The 13,370-nt window shown below is 41.3% G+C and overlaps 1 protein-coding gene across 10 annotated transcripts in view; it reads right to left on the reverse strand.

The window, feature by feature from the left end:
- Window positions 1-13,370, reverse strand: part of GRIN1 (glutamate ionotropic receptor NMDA type subunit 1) — a 130,677-nt gene that overhangs the window by 33,764 nt on the left and 83,543 nt on the right. For 9 of the 10 annotated variants that reach the window (XM_075324520.1, XM_075324517.1, XM_075324518.1 and 6 more), the window contains 3 exons: window positions 5,936-6,097; window positions 2,951-3,060; window positions 314-459 (listed from right to left, as the gene is read on the reverse strand). In XM_075324520.1, coding sequence (XP_075180635.1) covers window positions 314-459; window positions 2,951-3,060; window positions 5,936-6,097 — 418 coding nt within the window. Of the gene's footprint in view, window positions 1-278; window positions 460-2,950; window positions 3,061-5,935; window positions 6,098-13,370 lie in introns of all 10 variants that reach the window. The other variant, XM_075324521.1, reaches the window with a different exon arrangement.

Genomic DNA, 13,370 nt, shown 5'->3' on the forward strand with positions numbered 1-13,370 from the left:
TCTTGTTTTCACAGTGGTCAACAAATGTCTTTTTAGAAAGTAAAAAAATAAATGTTAGACAGAAATGACCCGTTCAGTGTCAGGAAGGTCGAATGTCAGCCATCGTCTGACACTGACCCGGTCAGAACACACAAACCATGACGAAAAACCAACACACTGTAACATGGGTACACCCGAAAATCCACAGTGAAATGGAGAAAGTTTAATGTAGACTGGACAAGACGTGGACTGGACCATGGTGAAGAATCAGGGCTCCGACAAAGAAACAGGAAACGCACCTGTTGGTTAAGTTCTCTAAAACGTTTTGTCATACCTGCAGGTTTTTTCGCCAAACGTTCACGGCGGCAAAAGCGAGCTGCATCTGCTTCCTCCGGGCATCCTTGTGCCGTTTGTACGCTATTTCAATAAATATCAGGAAGATTCCGGCAACAATACCACCAGCGACGAGCATGAAGACACCTGTGAAGAAAATAACGGGTAAGAAAAACTATTTGTAAAAATAATAATAATAATAATAATAATAATAATAATAATAATTAATAAAACATAAAATTACTTTGAATTAAAAAAAACTACGTACTAACTTTTTTTTTATTTCTTTATTTTATTTACTTAAAAAAATTATCTTAGAATTTTCTTTAGTTTATGTTACTTTATTATTTGTTCTTTTAAGGTTATATTCCTTTTATGGGTTTGTCATCTTTTTATGTTATCCGTTTTTATCTCTTAGTAGATGATATACATTTATATTTATCTGTTTCTTTTAAATTTATATTCTTTTTATGGGTTTATCATTTTTTTTTTATTTTATCCAGTTGTAACTCTGTAGATGATGTGCATTTTTTATTTATTCATTTCTTTTTTTAGTTTATATTCTTTTTTATGGATTTGTCATCTTTATATGGTATCCGTTTTTATCTCTCAGATGATATATATTTTATATTTATCTGTTTCTTTTACATTTATATTCTTTTTATGAGTTATAATTTTTTTGTTATCCAGTTTTATCTGTGTAGATGATATACATTTATCCGTTTCTTTTTCTTTTACATTTATATTCTTTTTATGAGTTTATAATTTTTTTATGTTATCCAGTTTTATCTCTGTAGATGATATAGATTTTACATTTATCCGTTTCTTTGTTTAGTTTATATTCTTTTTTTATGGATTTGCCATCTTTGTATGGTATTCGTTTTTATCTCTCAGATGATATATATTTTATATTTATCTGTTTCTTTTAAATTTATATTCTTTTTATGAGTTAGAATTTTTTATGTTATCCAGTTTTATTTCTGTTGATGATATGCATTTTTCATGTATCTATTTCTTTTTTTTAGTTTATATTCTTTTTATGCTTTTTTTTGTTATCCATTTTTATCTTTCTGTAGATGATATGCATTTTACATTTCTCCATTTCTTTTTTTTTTTTTTTAAAGATTAGATTGTTTTTATGGATTTTTAATTTTTTTATGTTATCCAGTTTTATCTCTGTAGATGATATGCATTTTTCATTTATCCATTTCTTTTCTTTTATTAGTTTATATTCTTTTTATGGCTTTGGCTTTTTTGATGTTAACCAGTTTTATCTCTGTAGATGATATGCATTGTTTATATTCTTTTTGTAGTTTTTTTAAGTTATCCAGTTTTATCTCTGTAGATGATATACAGTTTATATTTATCCATTTATTTTTCTTTTAAATTTATATTCTTTTTATGAGTTTATAATTTTTTTATGTTATCCAGTTATATTTCTCTGTAGATGATGTTTTACATTTATCCTTTTTTTTAAAGTTTATATTCTTTTTGTAGTTTTTTTTAGGTTATCCAGTTTTATCTCTGGAGATGATATACATTTTATATTTAGCCATTTCTTTTTCTTTAAAATTTATATTCTTTTTATGAGTTTATAATTTTTTATTTTATCCAGTTTTATCTTTCAGTAGATGATATGTATTTTACATTTATCCGTTTCTGATTTTTTTAAGTTTATAGTCTTTTTATGGATTTTTCATTTTTTTATGTTACTGTTGACCCGCCCGAATTCTGTGTTGTGATTTTCTTTTACTTCCATATTACAATTTTATTAAAAATGTAAAAAAAATATTTTCACACTGCAATTTCACACCTGGCTTTTTTTAACTTTAGCATCCTGGGTTTTTTGTTTTTGTTTTTTTTGCAGAAAATCACCTTTACATTAGCTGCAATGAATAAACGTTGACACTATCTTTTGTATTTAGGCATCTAATGAGAGTGTGTAAAAAGAATTGTGAAGGCAGGGGGCACAGGGTCAGCTATGACATTGCCTATGATTGATTCCTCACTCTGTCCTCCATTAAACAGACAACCTAATGATTTTAGAGAGTGGTGCAGTACCTTATTTCCCCACTGGGGGCGCTGTAGGGAAATGAACATTTACTCCATTTTTCCCATAGAGTACAGCTTATAATTAGAGGCCTCAACAGTATGGACAATTGTTGGTCAACGTAAAAGTAAATGACCTCAAGTGTCCACAAAGGAGAACCCCTTTAAGCTGCCCATTCACAATAGAGTAAATTCTACTGAGCACATTGGTTTCTAAAATTTTACGCTGCTATCTTATACATAAGGGGCATCCTGACTCTCCCCCAGTGGTAAATGTCAGAGACATTTACAGGATCAGGCATGTTAGATTTCAACATGCCTGATCCTTTATGTCACTGTGCAGACAGTGGCGCCATCCACTATTGTACTGCATACATGAACCACCTATGTCAGTATTAGGAGCGCAGCTCAGGAGGCTGTGGGAATGCTCCCTTGGTGCTGAGTGCCTGAGGGGGCACCATCAAGTCACTGTGCCTTCGACATTGTTTAAAGAAAGACTTAGGACAACAAACTGAATTTTAACCACAGGGGAAGAAGGAAGACCTAGTCATCACTCTGCCGAAAAAGAGCGCCAAGCATTACTACTGACCTGCCATGTTCTCAAAAGTGAGTGTAGCTGGGGCATTGCTGCGAGAGTCACATTCCTGATATCTGACCCAAGTCTTATCAAGGTCTTCCATAAATCCATTCTCATGTGATCTAGAAAAAAAATCATGTACCGTTAGAATTCAATGCCTTTTTTTAATGGTGGATGTCAGGCGCTCACAATGTATACAGTGCTTCCTTATAATAAGAAGTAAAAAGACACATAATATTCCATTACACACACATCTGGCGTTATCTAATTATAAAGGCAACAAAGATCACATTCTAAATGCAGATTCTGCGACATGTGCAATATTATAGTAGTTATATTCTTGTACATAGGGACAGTATTATAGTAGTTGTATTCCTGTACATAGGGACAGTATTATAGTAATTATATTCTTATACATAGGGGCAGTATTATAGTAGATATATTCTTGTACATAGGGGCAGTATTATAGTAGTTATATTCTTGTACATAGGGGGCAGTATTATAGTAGTTATATTCTTGTACATAGGGGCAGTATTATAGTAATTATATTCTTATACATAGGGGCAGTATTATAGTAGATATATTCTTGTACATAGGGGCAGTATTATAGTAGATATATTTTTGTACATAGGGGGCAGTATTATAGTAGATATATTCTTGTACATGGGGGCAGTATTATAGTAGTTATATTCTTGTACATAGGGGCAGTATTATAGTAGTTATATTCTTGTACATAGGGGCAGTATTATAGTAGATATATTCTTGTACATAGGGGGCAGTATTATAGTAGATATATTCTTGTACATAGGGGCAGTATTATAGTAGTTATATTCTTGTACATAGGGGCAGTATTACAGTAGTTATATTCTTGTACATAGGGGCAGTATTATAGTAGTTATATTCTTGTATATAGGGGCAGTATTATAGTAGTTATATTCTTGCACATAGGGGGTAGTATTATAGTAGTTATATTCTTGCACATAGGGGGTAGTATTATAGTAGTTATATTCTTGTACATAGGGGCAGTATTATAGTAGTTATATTCTTGTACATGGGGGCAGTATTATAGTAGTTATATTCTTGTACATAGGGGCAGTATTATAGTAGTTATATTCTTGTACATAGGGGCAGTATTACAGTAGTTATATTCTTGTACATGGGGGCAGTATTATAGTAGTTATATTCTTGTACATGGGGGCAGTATTATAGTAGTTATATTCTTGCACATAGGGGGTAGTATTATAGTAGTTATATTCTGGTACATAGGGGCAGTATTATAGTAGTTATATTCTTGTACATAGGGGCAGTATTACAGTAGTTATATTCTTGTACATGGGACCAGTATTATAGTAGTTATATTCTTGTACATAGTGGGCTGCATTATAGTAGTAATATTCTTGTACATAGGGGCAGTATTATACGGTAGCAGTTATATTCTTGTACATAGGGGCAGTATTATAGTAGTTATATTCTTGTACATAGGAGCAGTATTATAGTAGTTAAATTCTTGAACATAGGGGGCAGTATTATATTAGTTATATTCTTATATCTAGGGGCAGTATTATAGTAGTTATATTCTTGTACATAGGGGACAGTATTATAGTAGTTATATTCTTATACATAGAGGCAGTATTATAGTAGATATATTCCTGTACATAGGGGCAGTATTATAGTAGTTATATTCTTGTACATAGGGGGCAGTATTATAGTAGTTATATTCTTATACATAGGGGCAGTTTTATAGTAGATATATTCTTGTACATAGGGCAGTATTATAGTAGATATATTCTTGTACATAGGGGCAGTATTATAGTAGTTATATTCTTGTACATAGGGGGCAGTATTATAGTATTTATGTTCTTGTACATAGGGGGCAGTATTATAGTAGATATATTCTTGTACATAGGGGCAGTATTATAGTAGCTATATTCTTGTACATAGGGGCAGTATTATAGTAGCTATATTCTTGTACATAGGGGCAGTATTATAGTAGTTATATTCTTGTACATAGGGGGCAATATTATAGTAGTTATATTCTTGTACATAGGGGGCAGTATTATAGTAGATATATTCTTGTACATAGGGGCAGTATTATAGTAGTTATATTCTTGTACATAGGGAGCAGTATTATAGTAGTTATATTCTTGTACATAGGGGGCAGTATTATAGTAGTTATATTCTTGTACATAGGGGGCAGTATTATAGCAGTTATATTCCTGTACATAGGGGGCAGTATTATAGTAGTTATATTCTTGTACATAGGAGCAGTATTATAGTAGTTATATTCTTGTACATAGGAGCAGTATTATAGTAGTTATATTCTTGTACATAGGGGGCAGTATTATAGTAGTTATATTCTTGTACATAGGGGGCAGTATTATAGCAGTTATATTCCTGTACATAGGGGGCAGTATTATAGTAGTTATATTCTTGTACATAGGAGCAGTATTATAGTAGTTATATTCTTGTACATAGGGGCAGTATTATAGTAGTTATATTCTTGTACATAGGAGCAGTATTATAGTAGTTATATTCTTGTACATAGGGAGCAGTATTATAGTAGTTATATTCTTGTACATAGGGGGCAGTATTATAGTAGTTATATTCTTGTACATAGGAGCAGTATTATAGTAGTTATATTCTTGTACATAGGGGCAGTATTATAGTAGTTATATTCTTGTACATAGGGGCAGTATTATAGTAGTTATATTCTTGTACATAGGGGGCAGTATTATAGTAGATATATTCTTGTACATAGGGGGCAGTATTATAGTATTTATGTTCTTGTACATAGGGGGTAGTATTATAGCAGTTATATTTTGCATGTGTCTAGTGCAATCTGTGCTTGATCCAGAGGCATGAAGGAAGTGACATTAAGATGAATAAGGTATGTGGTGAGACCTGTTCTTTATACATGTTAGTATTAGAGTTATTGAACGTTTACACTTCAGTAGCTGTTGGTTGTGATTGGCAGCTGCAGATAAGTCTGGCACATACTTGAGAATGTTGAGGGACACGTTCTGCTTCCATGGACTGTCCTTTCTCATACCGATTCCAAAACCAGAACGGAAGAACAGTTCTCCAGTGGTGACCAGATCGCACTTCTGGGAAGCCTCAAATTCCAGTACGGCAGAATCCCAGATGAAAGCATGGAGTTTACTGAGACAGACAAGAAGGATGTTTTTTATGATGGTTGTAGATCTCATAAATGTCTGCCATAAATGCTCTCAAAAGTATACAAATCAGAATTCCCTACACAACCACACCTATGGGTTACGTGTTGTGCATGCGGGGAATGTACTATATCTATAAATTGAAGAAATTACTGAAAATCAGTAGCCGTAGAGCCTTAAAAGGGATGTCCCAGAAACAACATTCAGCCGGTGAAATAAGTATTGAACCCGTCAACAATTTTCTAAGTAAATATGATTCTGAAGGGGACTTAAATTTCTCACCAGATGTCAGTAACAACCGATTCCAATCCACACGGGCAAAGAAATCAAACCATAGACGTCCATAAATTTAGTGGCATGTTATATAGAGAAATGACACAGGGAAAAAGTATTGAACCCGTTACTGAAATTTATTTAATACTTGGTACATTCACCTTTGTTGGTGCTGAAGCTTCAGATGCCTCCTGTATGGAGACACTAGTCTCCTGCATTGCTCAGGTGGGAGTTTGGTCCATTCTTCTGCACACACTCCTCACATCCTGTATGGAGACACTAGTCTCCTGCATTGCTCAGGTGGATTTTGGCCCATTCTTCCACACACACTCCTCACATTTTGTATGGAGACACTAGTCGCCTGCATTGCTCAGGTGGATTTTGGACCATTCCTCCACACACACTCTTCACATCCTGTATGGAGACACTAGTCACCTGCATTGCTCAGGTGGGTTTTGGTCCATTCTTCCACACACACTCCTCACATCCTGTATGGAGACACTAGTCACCTGCATTGCTCAGGTGGGTTTTGGTCCATTCTTCCACACACACTCTTCACATCCTGTATGGAGACACTAGTCACCTGCATTGCTCAGGTGGATTTTGGCCCATTCTTCCGCACACACTCCTCACATCCTGTATGGAGACACTAGTCGCCTGCATAGCTCAGGTGGAGTTTGTCCATTCTTCCACACACACTCCTCACATCCTGTATGGAGACACTGGTCGCCTGCATTGTTCAGGTGGATTTTGGCCCATTCTTCCACACACACTCCTCACATCCTGTATGGAGACACTAGTCACCTGCATTGCTCAGGTGGATTTTGGCCCATTCTTCCGCACACACACTCCTCACATCCTGTATGGAGACACTAGTCACCTGCATTGCTCAGGTGGATTTTGGCCCATTCTTCCACATACACTCCTCACATCCTGTATGGAGAGACTAGTCACCTGAATTGCTCAGGTGGGTTTTGGACCATTCTTCCGCACACACTCCTCACATCCTGTATGGAGACACTGGTCACCTGCATTGCTCAGGTGGATTTTTGTCCATTCTTCCACACACACTCCTCAGATCCTGTATGGAGACACTAGTCGCCTGCATTGCTCAGGTGGGATTTTGGACCATTCTTCCACACACACTCCTCACATTTTGTATGGAGACACTAGTCGCCTGCATAGCTCAGGTGGGAATTTGGCCCATTCTTCCACACACACTCCTCACATTTTGTATGGAGACACTAGTCGCCTGCATTGCTCAGGTGGATTTTGGCCTATTCTTCCACACACACTCCTCACATCTTGTATGGAGACACTAGTCGCCTGCATTGCTCAGGTGGATTTTGGTCCATTCTTCCACACACACTCCTCACATCCTGTATGGAGACACTAGTCGCCTGCATTGCTCAGGTGGATTTTGGTCCATTCTTCCACACACACTCCTCACATCTTGTATGGAGACACTAGTCGCCTGCATTGCTCAGGTGGATTTTGGTCCATTCTTCCACACACACTCCTCACATCCTGTATGGAGACACTAGTCGCCTGCATAGCTCAGGTGGGAGTTTGGTCCATTCTTCTGCACACACTCCTCACATCCTGTATGGAGACACTAGTCTCCTGCATTGCTCAGGTGGATTTTGGCCCATTCTTCCACACACACTCCTCACATTTTGTATGGAGACACTAGTCGCCTGCATTGCTCAGGTGGATTTTGGACCATTCCTCCACACACACTCTTCACATCCTGTATGGAGACACTAGTCACCTGCATTGCTCAGGTGGGTTTTGGTCCATTCTTCCACACACACTCTTCACATCCTGTATGGAGACACTAGTCGCCTGCATTGCTCAGGTGGGAGTTTGGTCCATTCTTCTGCACACACTCCTCACATCCTGTATGGAGACACTAGTCTCCTGCATTGCTCAGGTGGATTTTGGCCCATTCTTCCACACACACTCCTCACATTTTGTATGGAGACACTAGTCGCCTGCATTGCTCAGGTGGATTTTGGACCATTCCTCCACACACACTCTTCACATCCTGTATGGAGACACTAGTCACCTGCATTGCTCAGGTGGGTTTTGGTCCATTCTTCCACACACACTCTTCACATCCTGTATGGAGACACTAGTCACCTGCATTGCTCAGGTGGATTTTGGCCCATTCTTCCGCACACACTCCTCACATCCTGTATGGAGACACTAGTCGCCTGCATAGCTCAGGTGGAGTTTGTCCATTCTTCCACACACACTCCTCACATCCTGTATGGAGACACTGGTCGCCTGCATTGTTCAGGTGGATTTTGGCCCATTCTTCCACACACACTCCTCACATCCTGTATGGAGACACTAGTCACCTGCATTGCTCAGGTGGATTTTGGCCCATTCTTCCGCACACACACTCCTCACATCCTGTATGGAGACACTAGTCACCTGCATTGCTCAGGTGGATTTTGGCCCATTCTTCCACATACACTCCTCACATCCTGTATGGAGAGACTAGTCACCTGAATTGCTCAGGTGGGTTTTGGACCATTCTTCCGCACACACTCCTCACATCCTGTATGGAGACACTGGTCACCTGCATTGCTCAGGTGGATTTTTGTCCATTCTTCCACACACACTCCTCAGATCCTGTATGGAGACACTAGTCGCCTGCATTGCTCAGGTGGGATTTTGGACCATTCTTCCACACACACTCCTCACATTTTGTATGGAGACACTAGTCGCCTGCATAGCTCAGGTGGGAATTTGGCCCATTCTTCCACACACACTCCTCACATTTTGTATGGAGACACTAGTCGCCTGCATTGCTCAGGTGGATTTTGGCCTATTCTTCCACACACACTCCTCACATCTTGTATGGAGACACTAGTCGCCTGCATTGCTCAGGTGGATTTTGGTCCATTCTTCCACACACACTCCTCACATCCTGTATGGAGACACTAGTCGCCTGCATTGCTCAGGTGGATTTTGGTCCATTCTTCCACACACACTCCTCACATCTTGTATGGAGACACTAGTCGCCTGCATTGCTCAGGTGGATTTTGGTCCATTCTTCCACACACACTCCTCACATCCTGTATGGAGACACTAGTCGCCTGCATTGCTCAGGTGGATTTTGGTCCATTCTTCCACATACACTCCTCACATCCTGTATGGAGACACTAGTCGCCTGCATAGCTCAGGTGGGATTTTGGCCCATTCTTCCACACACACTCCTCACATCCTGTATGGAGACACTAGTCGCCTGCATAGCTCAGGTGGGAATTTGGCCCATTCTTCCACACACACTCCTCACATCCTGTATGGAGACACTAGTCGCCTGCATTGCTCAGGTGGATTTTTTTCCATTCTTCCACACACACTCCTCAGATCCTGTATGGAGACACTAGTCGCCTGCATTGCTCAGGTGGGATTTTGGACCATTCTTCCACACACACTCCTCACATTTTGTATGGAGACACTAGTCGCCTGCATAGCTCAGGTGGGAATTTGGCCCATTCTTCCACACACACTCCTCACATTTTGTATGGAGACACTAGTCGCCTGCATTGCTCAGGTGGATTTTGGCCTATTCTTCCACACACACTCCTCACATCTTGTATGGAGACACTAGTCGCCTGCATTGCTCAGGTGGATTTTGGTCCATTCTTCCACACACACTCCTCACATCCTGTATGGAGACACTAGTCGCCTGCATTGCTCAGGTGGGATTTTGGTCCATTCTTCCACACACACTCCTCACATCCTGTATGGAGACACTAGTCACCTGCATTGCTCAGGTGGGATTTTGGCCCATTCTTCCACACACACTCCTCACATCCTGTATGGAGACACTAGTCGCCTGCATTGCTCAGGTGGATTTTGGTCCATTCTTCCACACACACTCCTCACATCTTGTATGGAGACACTAGTCGCCTGCATTGCTCAGGTGGATTTTGGTCCATTCTTCCACACACACTCCTCACATCCTGTATGGAGACACTAGTCACCTGCATTGCTCAGGTGGGATTTTGGCCCATTCTTCCACACACACTCCTCACATCCTGTATGGAGACACTAGTCGCCTGCATAGCTCAGGTGGGAATTTGGCCCATTCTTCCACACACACTCCTCACATTTTGTATGGAGACACTAGTCGCCTGCATTGCTCAGGTAGATTTTGGCCCATTCTTCCACACACACTCTTCACATCCTGTATGGAGACACTAGTCGCCTGCATTGCTCAGGTGGGTTTTGGTCCATTCTTCCACACACACTCCTCACATCCTGTATGGAGACACTAGTCGCCTACATTGCTCAGGTGGGTTTTGGTCCATTCTTCCACACACACTCCTCACATCCTGTATGGAGACACTAGTCACCTGCATTGCTCAGGTGGGTTTTGGACCATTCTTCCACACACACTCCTCACATCCTGTATGGAGACACTAGTCACCTGCATTGCTCAGGTGGGTTTTGGTCCATTCTTCCACATACACTCCTCACATCCTGTATGGAGACACTAGTCGCCTGCATTTCTCAGGTGGGTTTTGGTCCATTCTTCCACATACACTCCTCACATCCTGTATGGAGACACTAGTCACCTGCATTGCTCAGGTGGGTTTTGGTCCATTCTTCCACATACACTCCTCACATCCTGTATGGAGACACTAGTCACCTGCATTGCTCAGGTGGGTTTTGGCCCATTCTTCCGCACACACTCCTCACATCCTGTATGGAGACACTAGTCGCCTGCATTGCTCAGGTGGATTTTGGTCCATTCTTCCACACACACTCCTCACATCCTGTATGGAGACACTAGTCACCTGCATTGCTCAGGTGGGTTTTGGCCCATTCTTCCGCACACACTCCTCACATCCTGTATGGAGACACTAGTCGCCTGCATTGCTCAGGTGGATTTTGGCCCATTCTTCCACACACACTCCTCACATCCTGTATGGAGACACTAGTCGCCTGCATTGCTCAGGTGGGTTTTGGTCCATTCTTCCACACACACTCCTCACATCCTGTATGGAGACACTAGTCGCCTGCATTGCTCAGGTGGGATTTTGGCCCATTCTTCCACACACACTCCTCACATCCTGTATGGAGATACTAGTCGCCTGCATTGCTCAGGTGGATTTTGGTCCATTCTTCCGCACACACTCCTCACATCTTGTATGGAGACACTAGTCGCCTGCATTGCTCAGGTGGATTTTGGCCCATTCTTCCACACACACTCCTCACATCCTGTATGGAGACACTAGTCACCTGCATTGCTCAGGTGGATTTTGGACCATTCTTCCACACACACTCCTCACATCCTGTATGGAGACACTAGTCGCCTGCATAGCTCAGGTGGAGTTTGTCCATTCTTCCACACAAACTCCTCACATCCTGTATGGAGACACTGGTCGCCTGCATTGTTCAGGTGGATTTTGGCCCATTCTTCCACACACACTCCTCACATCCTGTATGGAGACACTAGTCACCTGCATTGCTCAGGTGGATTTTGGCCCATTCTTCCGCACACACACTCCTCACATCCTGTATGGAGACACTAGTCGCCTGCATTGCTCAGGTGGATTTTGGCCCATTCTTCCACATACACTCCTCACATCCTGTATGGAGAGACTAGTCACCTGAATTGCTCAGGTGGGTTTTGGACCATTCTTCCGCACACACTCCTCACATCCTGTATGGAGACACTGGTCACCTGCATTGCTCAGGTGGATTTTTGTCCATTCTTCCACACACACTCCTCAGATCCTGTATGGAGACACTAGTCGCCTGCATTGCTCAGGTGGGATTTTGGACCATTCTTCCACACACACTCCTCACATTTTGTATGGAGACACTAGTCGCCTGCATAGCTCAGGTGGGAATTTGGCCCATTCTTCCACACACACTCCTCACATTTTGTATGGAGACACTAGTCGCCTGCATTGCTCAGGTGGATTTTGGCCTATTCTTCCACACACACTCCTCACATCTTGTATGGAGACACTAGTCGCCTGCATTGCTCAGGTGGATTTTGGTCCATTCTTCCACACACACTCCTCACATCCTGTATGGAGACACTAGTCGCCTGCATTGCTCAGGTGGATTTTGGTCCATTCTTCCACACACACTCCTCACATCTTGTATGGAGACACTAGTCGCCTGCATTGCTCAGGTGGATTTTGGTCCATTCTTCCACACACACTCCTCACATCCTGTATGGAGACACTAGTCACCTGCATTGCTCAGGTGGGATTTTGGCCCATTCTTCCACACACACTCCTCACATCCTGTATGGAGACACTAGTCGCCTGCATTGCTCAGGTGGATTTTGGTCCATTCTTCCACACACACTCCTCACATCTTGTATGGAGACACTAGTCGCCTGCATTGCTCAGGTGGATTTTGGTCCATTCTTCCACACACACTCCTCACATCCTGTATGGAGACACTAGTCACCTGCATTGCTCAGGTGGGATTTTCGCCCATTCTTCCACACACACTCCTCACATCCTGTATGGAGACACTAGTCGCCTGCATAGCTCAGGTGGGAATTTGGCCCATTCTTCCACACACACTCCTCACATTTTGTATGGAGACACTAGTCGCCTGCATTGCTCAGGTAGATTTTGGCCCATTCTTCCACACACACTCTTCACATCCTGTATGGAGACACTAGTCGCCTGCATTGCTCAGGTGGGTTTTGGTCCATTCTTCCACACACACTCCTCACATCCTGTATGGAGACACTAGTCGCCTGCATTGCTCAGGTGGGTTTTGGTCCATTCTTCCACACACACTCCTCACATCCTGTATGGAGACACTAGTCGCCTGCATTGCTCAGGTGGATTTTGGTCCATTCTTCCACACACACTCCTCACATCCTGTATGGAGACACTAGTCACCTGCATTGCTCAGGTGGGTTTTGGACCATTCTTCCACACACACTCCTCACATCCTGTATGGAGACACTAGTCACCTGCATTGCTCAGGTG

This window comes from Anomaloglossus baeobatrachus, chromosome 9 (assembly GCF_048569485.1).
Source record: "Anomaloglossus baeobatrachus isolate aAnoBae1 chromosome 9, aAnoBae1.hap1, whole genome shotgun sequence".
Lineage (NCBI taxonomy): Eukaryota > Metazoa > Chordata > Amphibia > Anura > Aromobatidae > Anomaloglossus > Anomaloglossus baeobatrachus.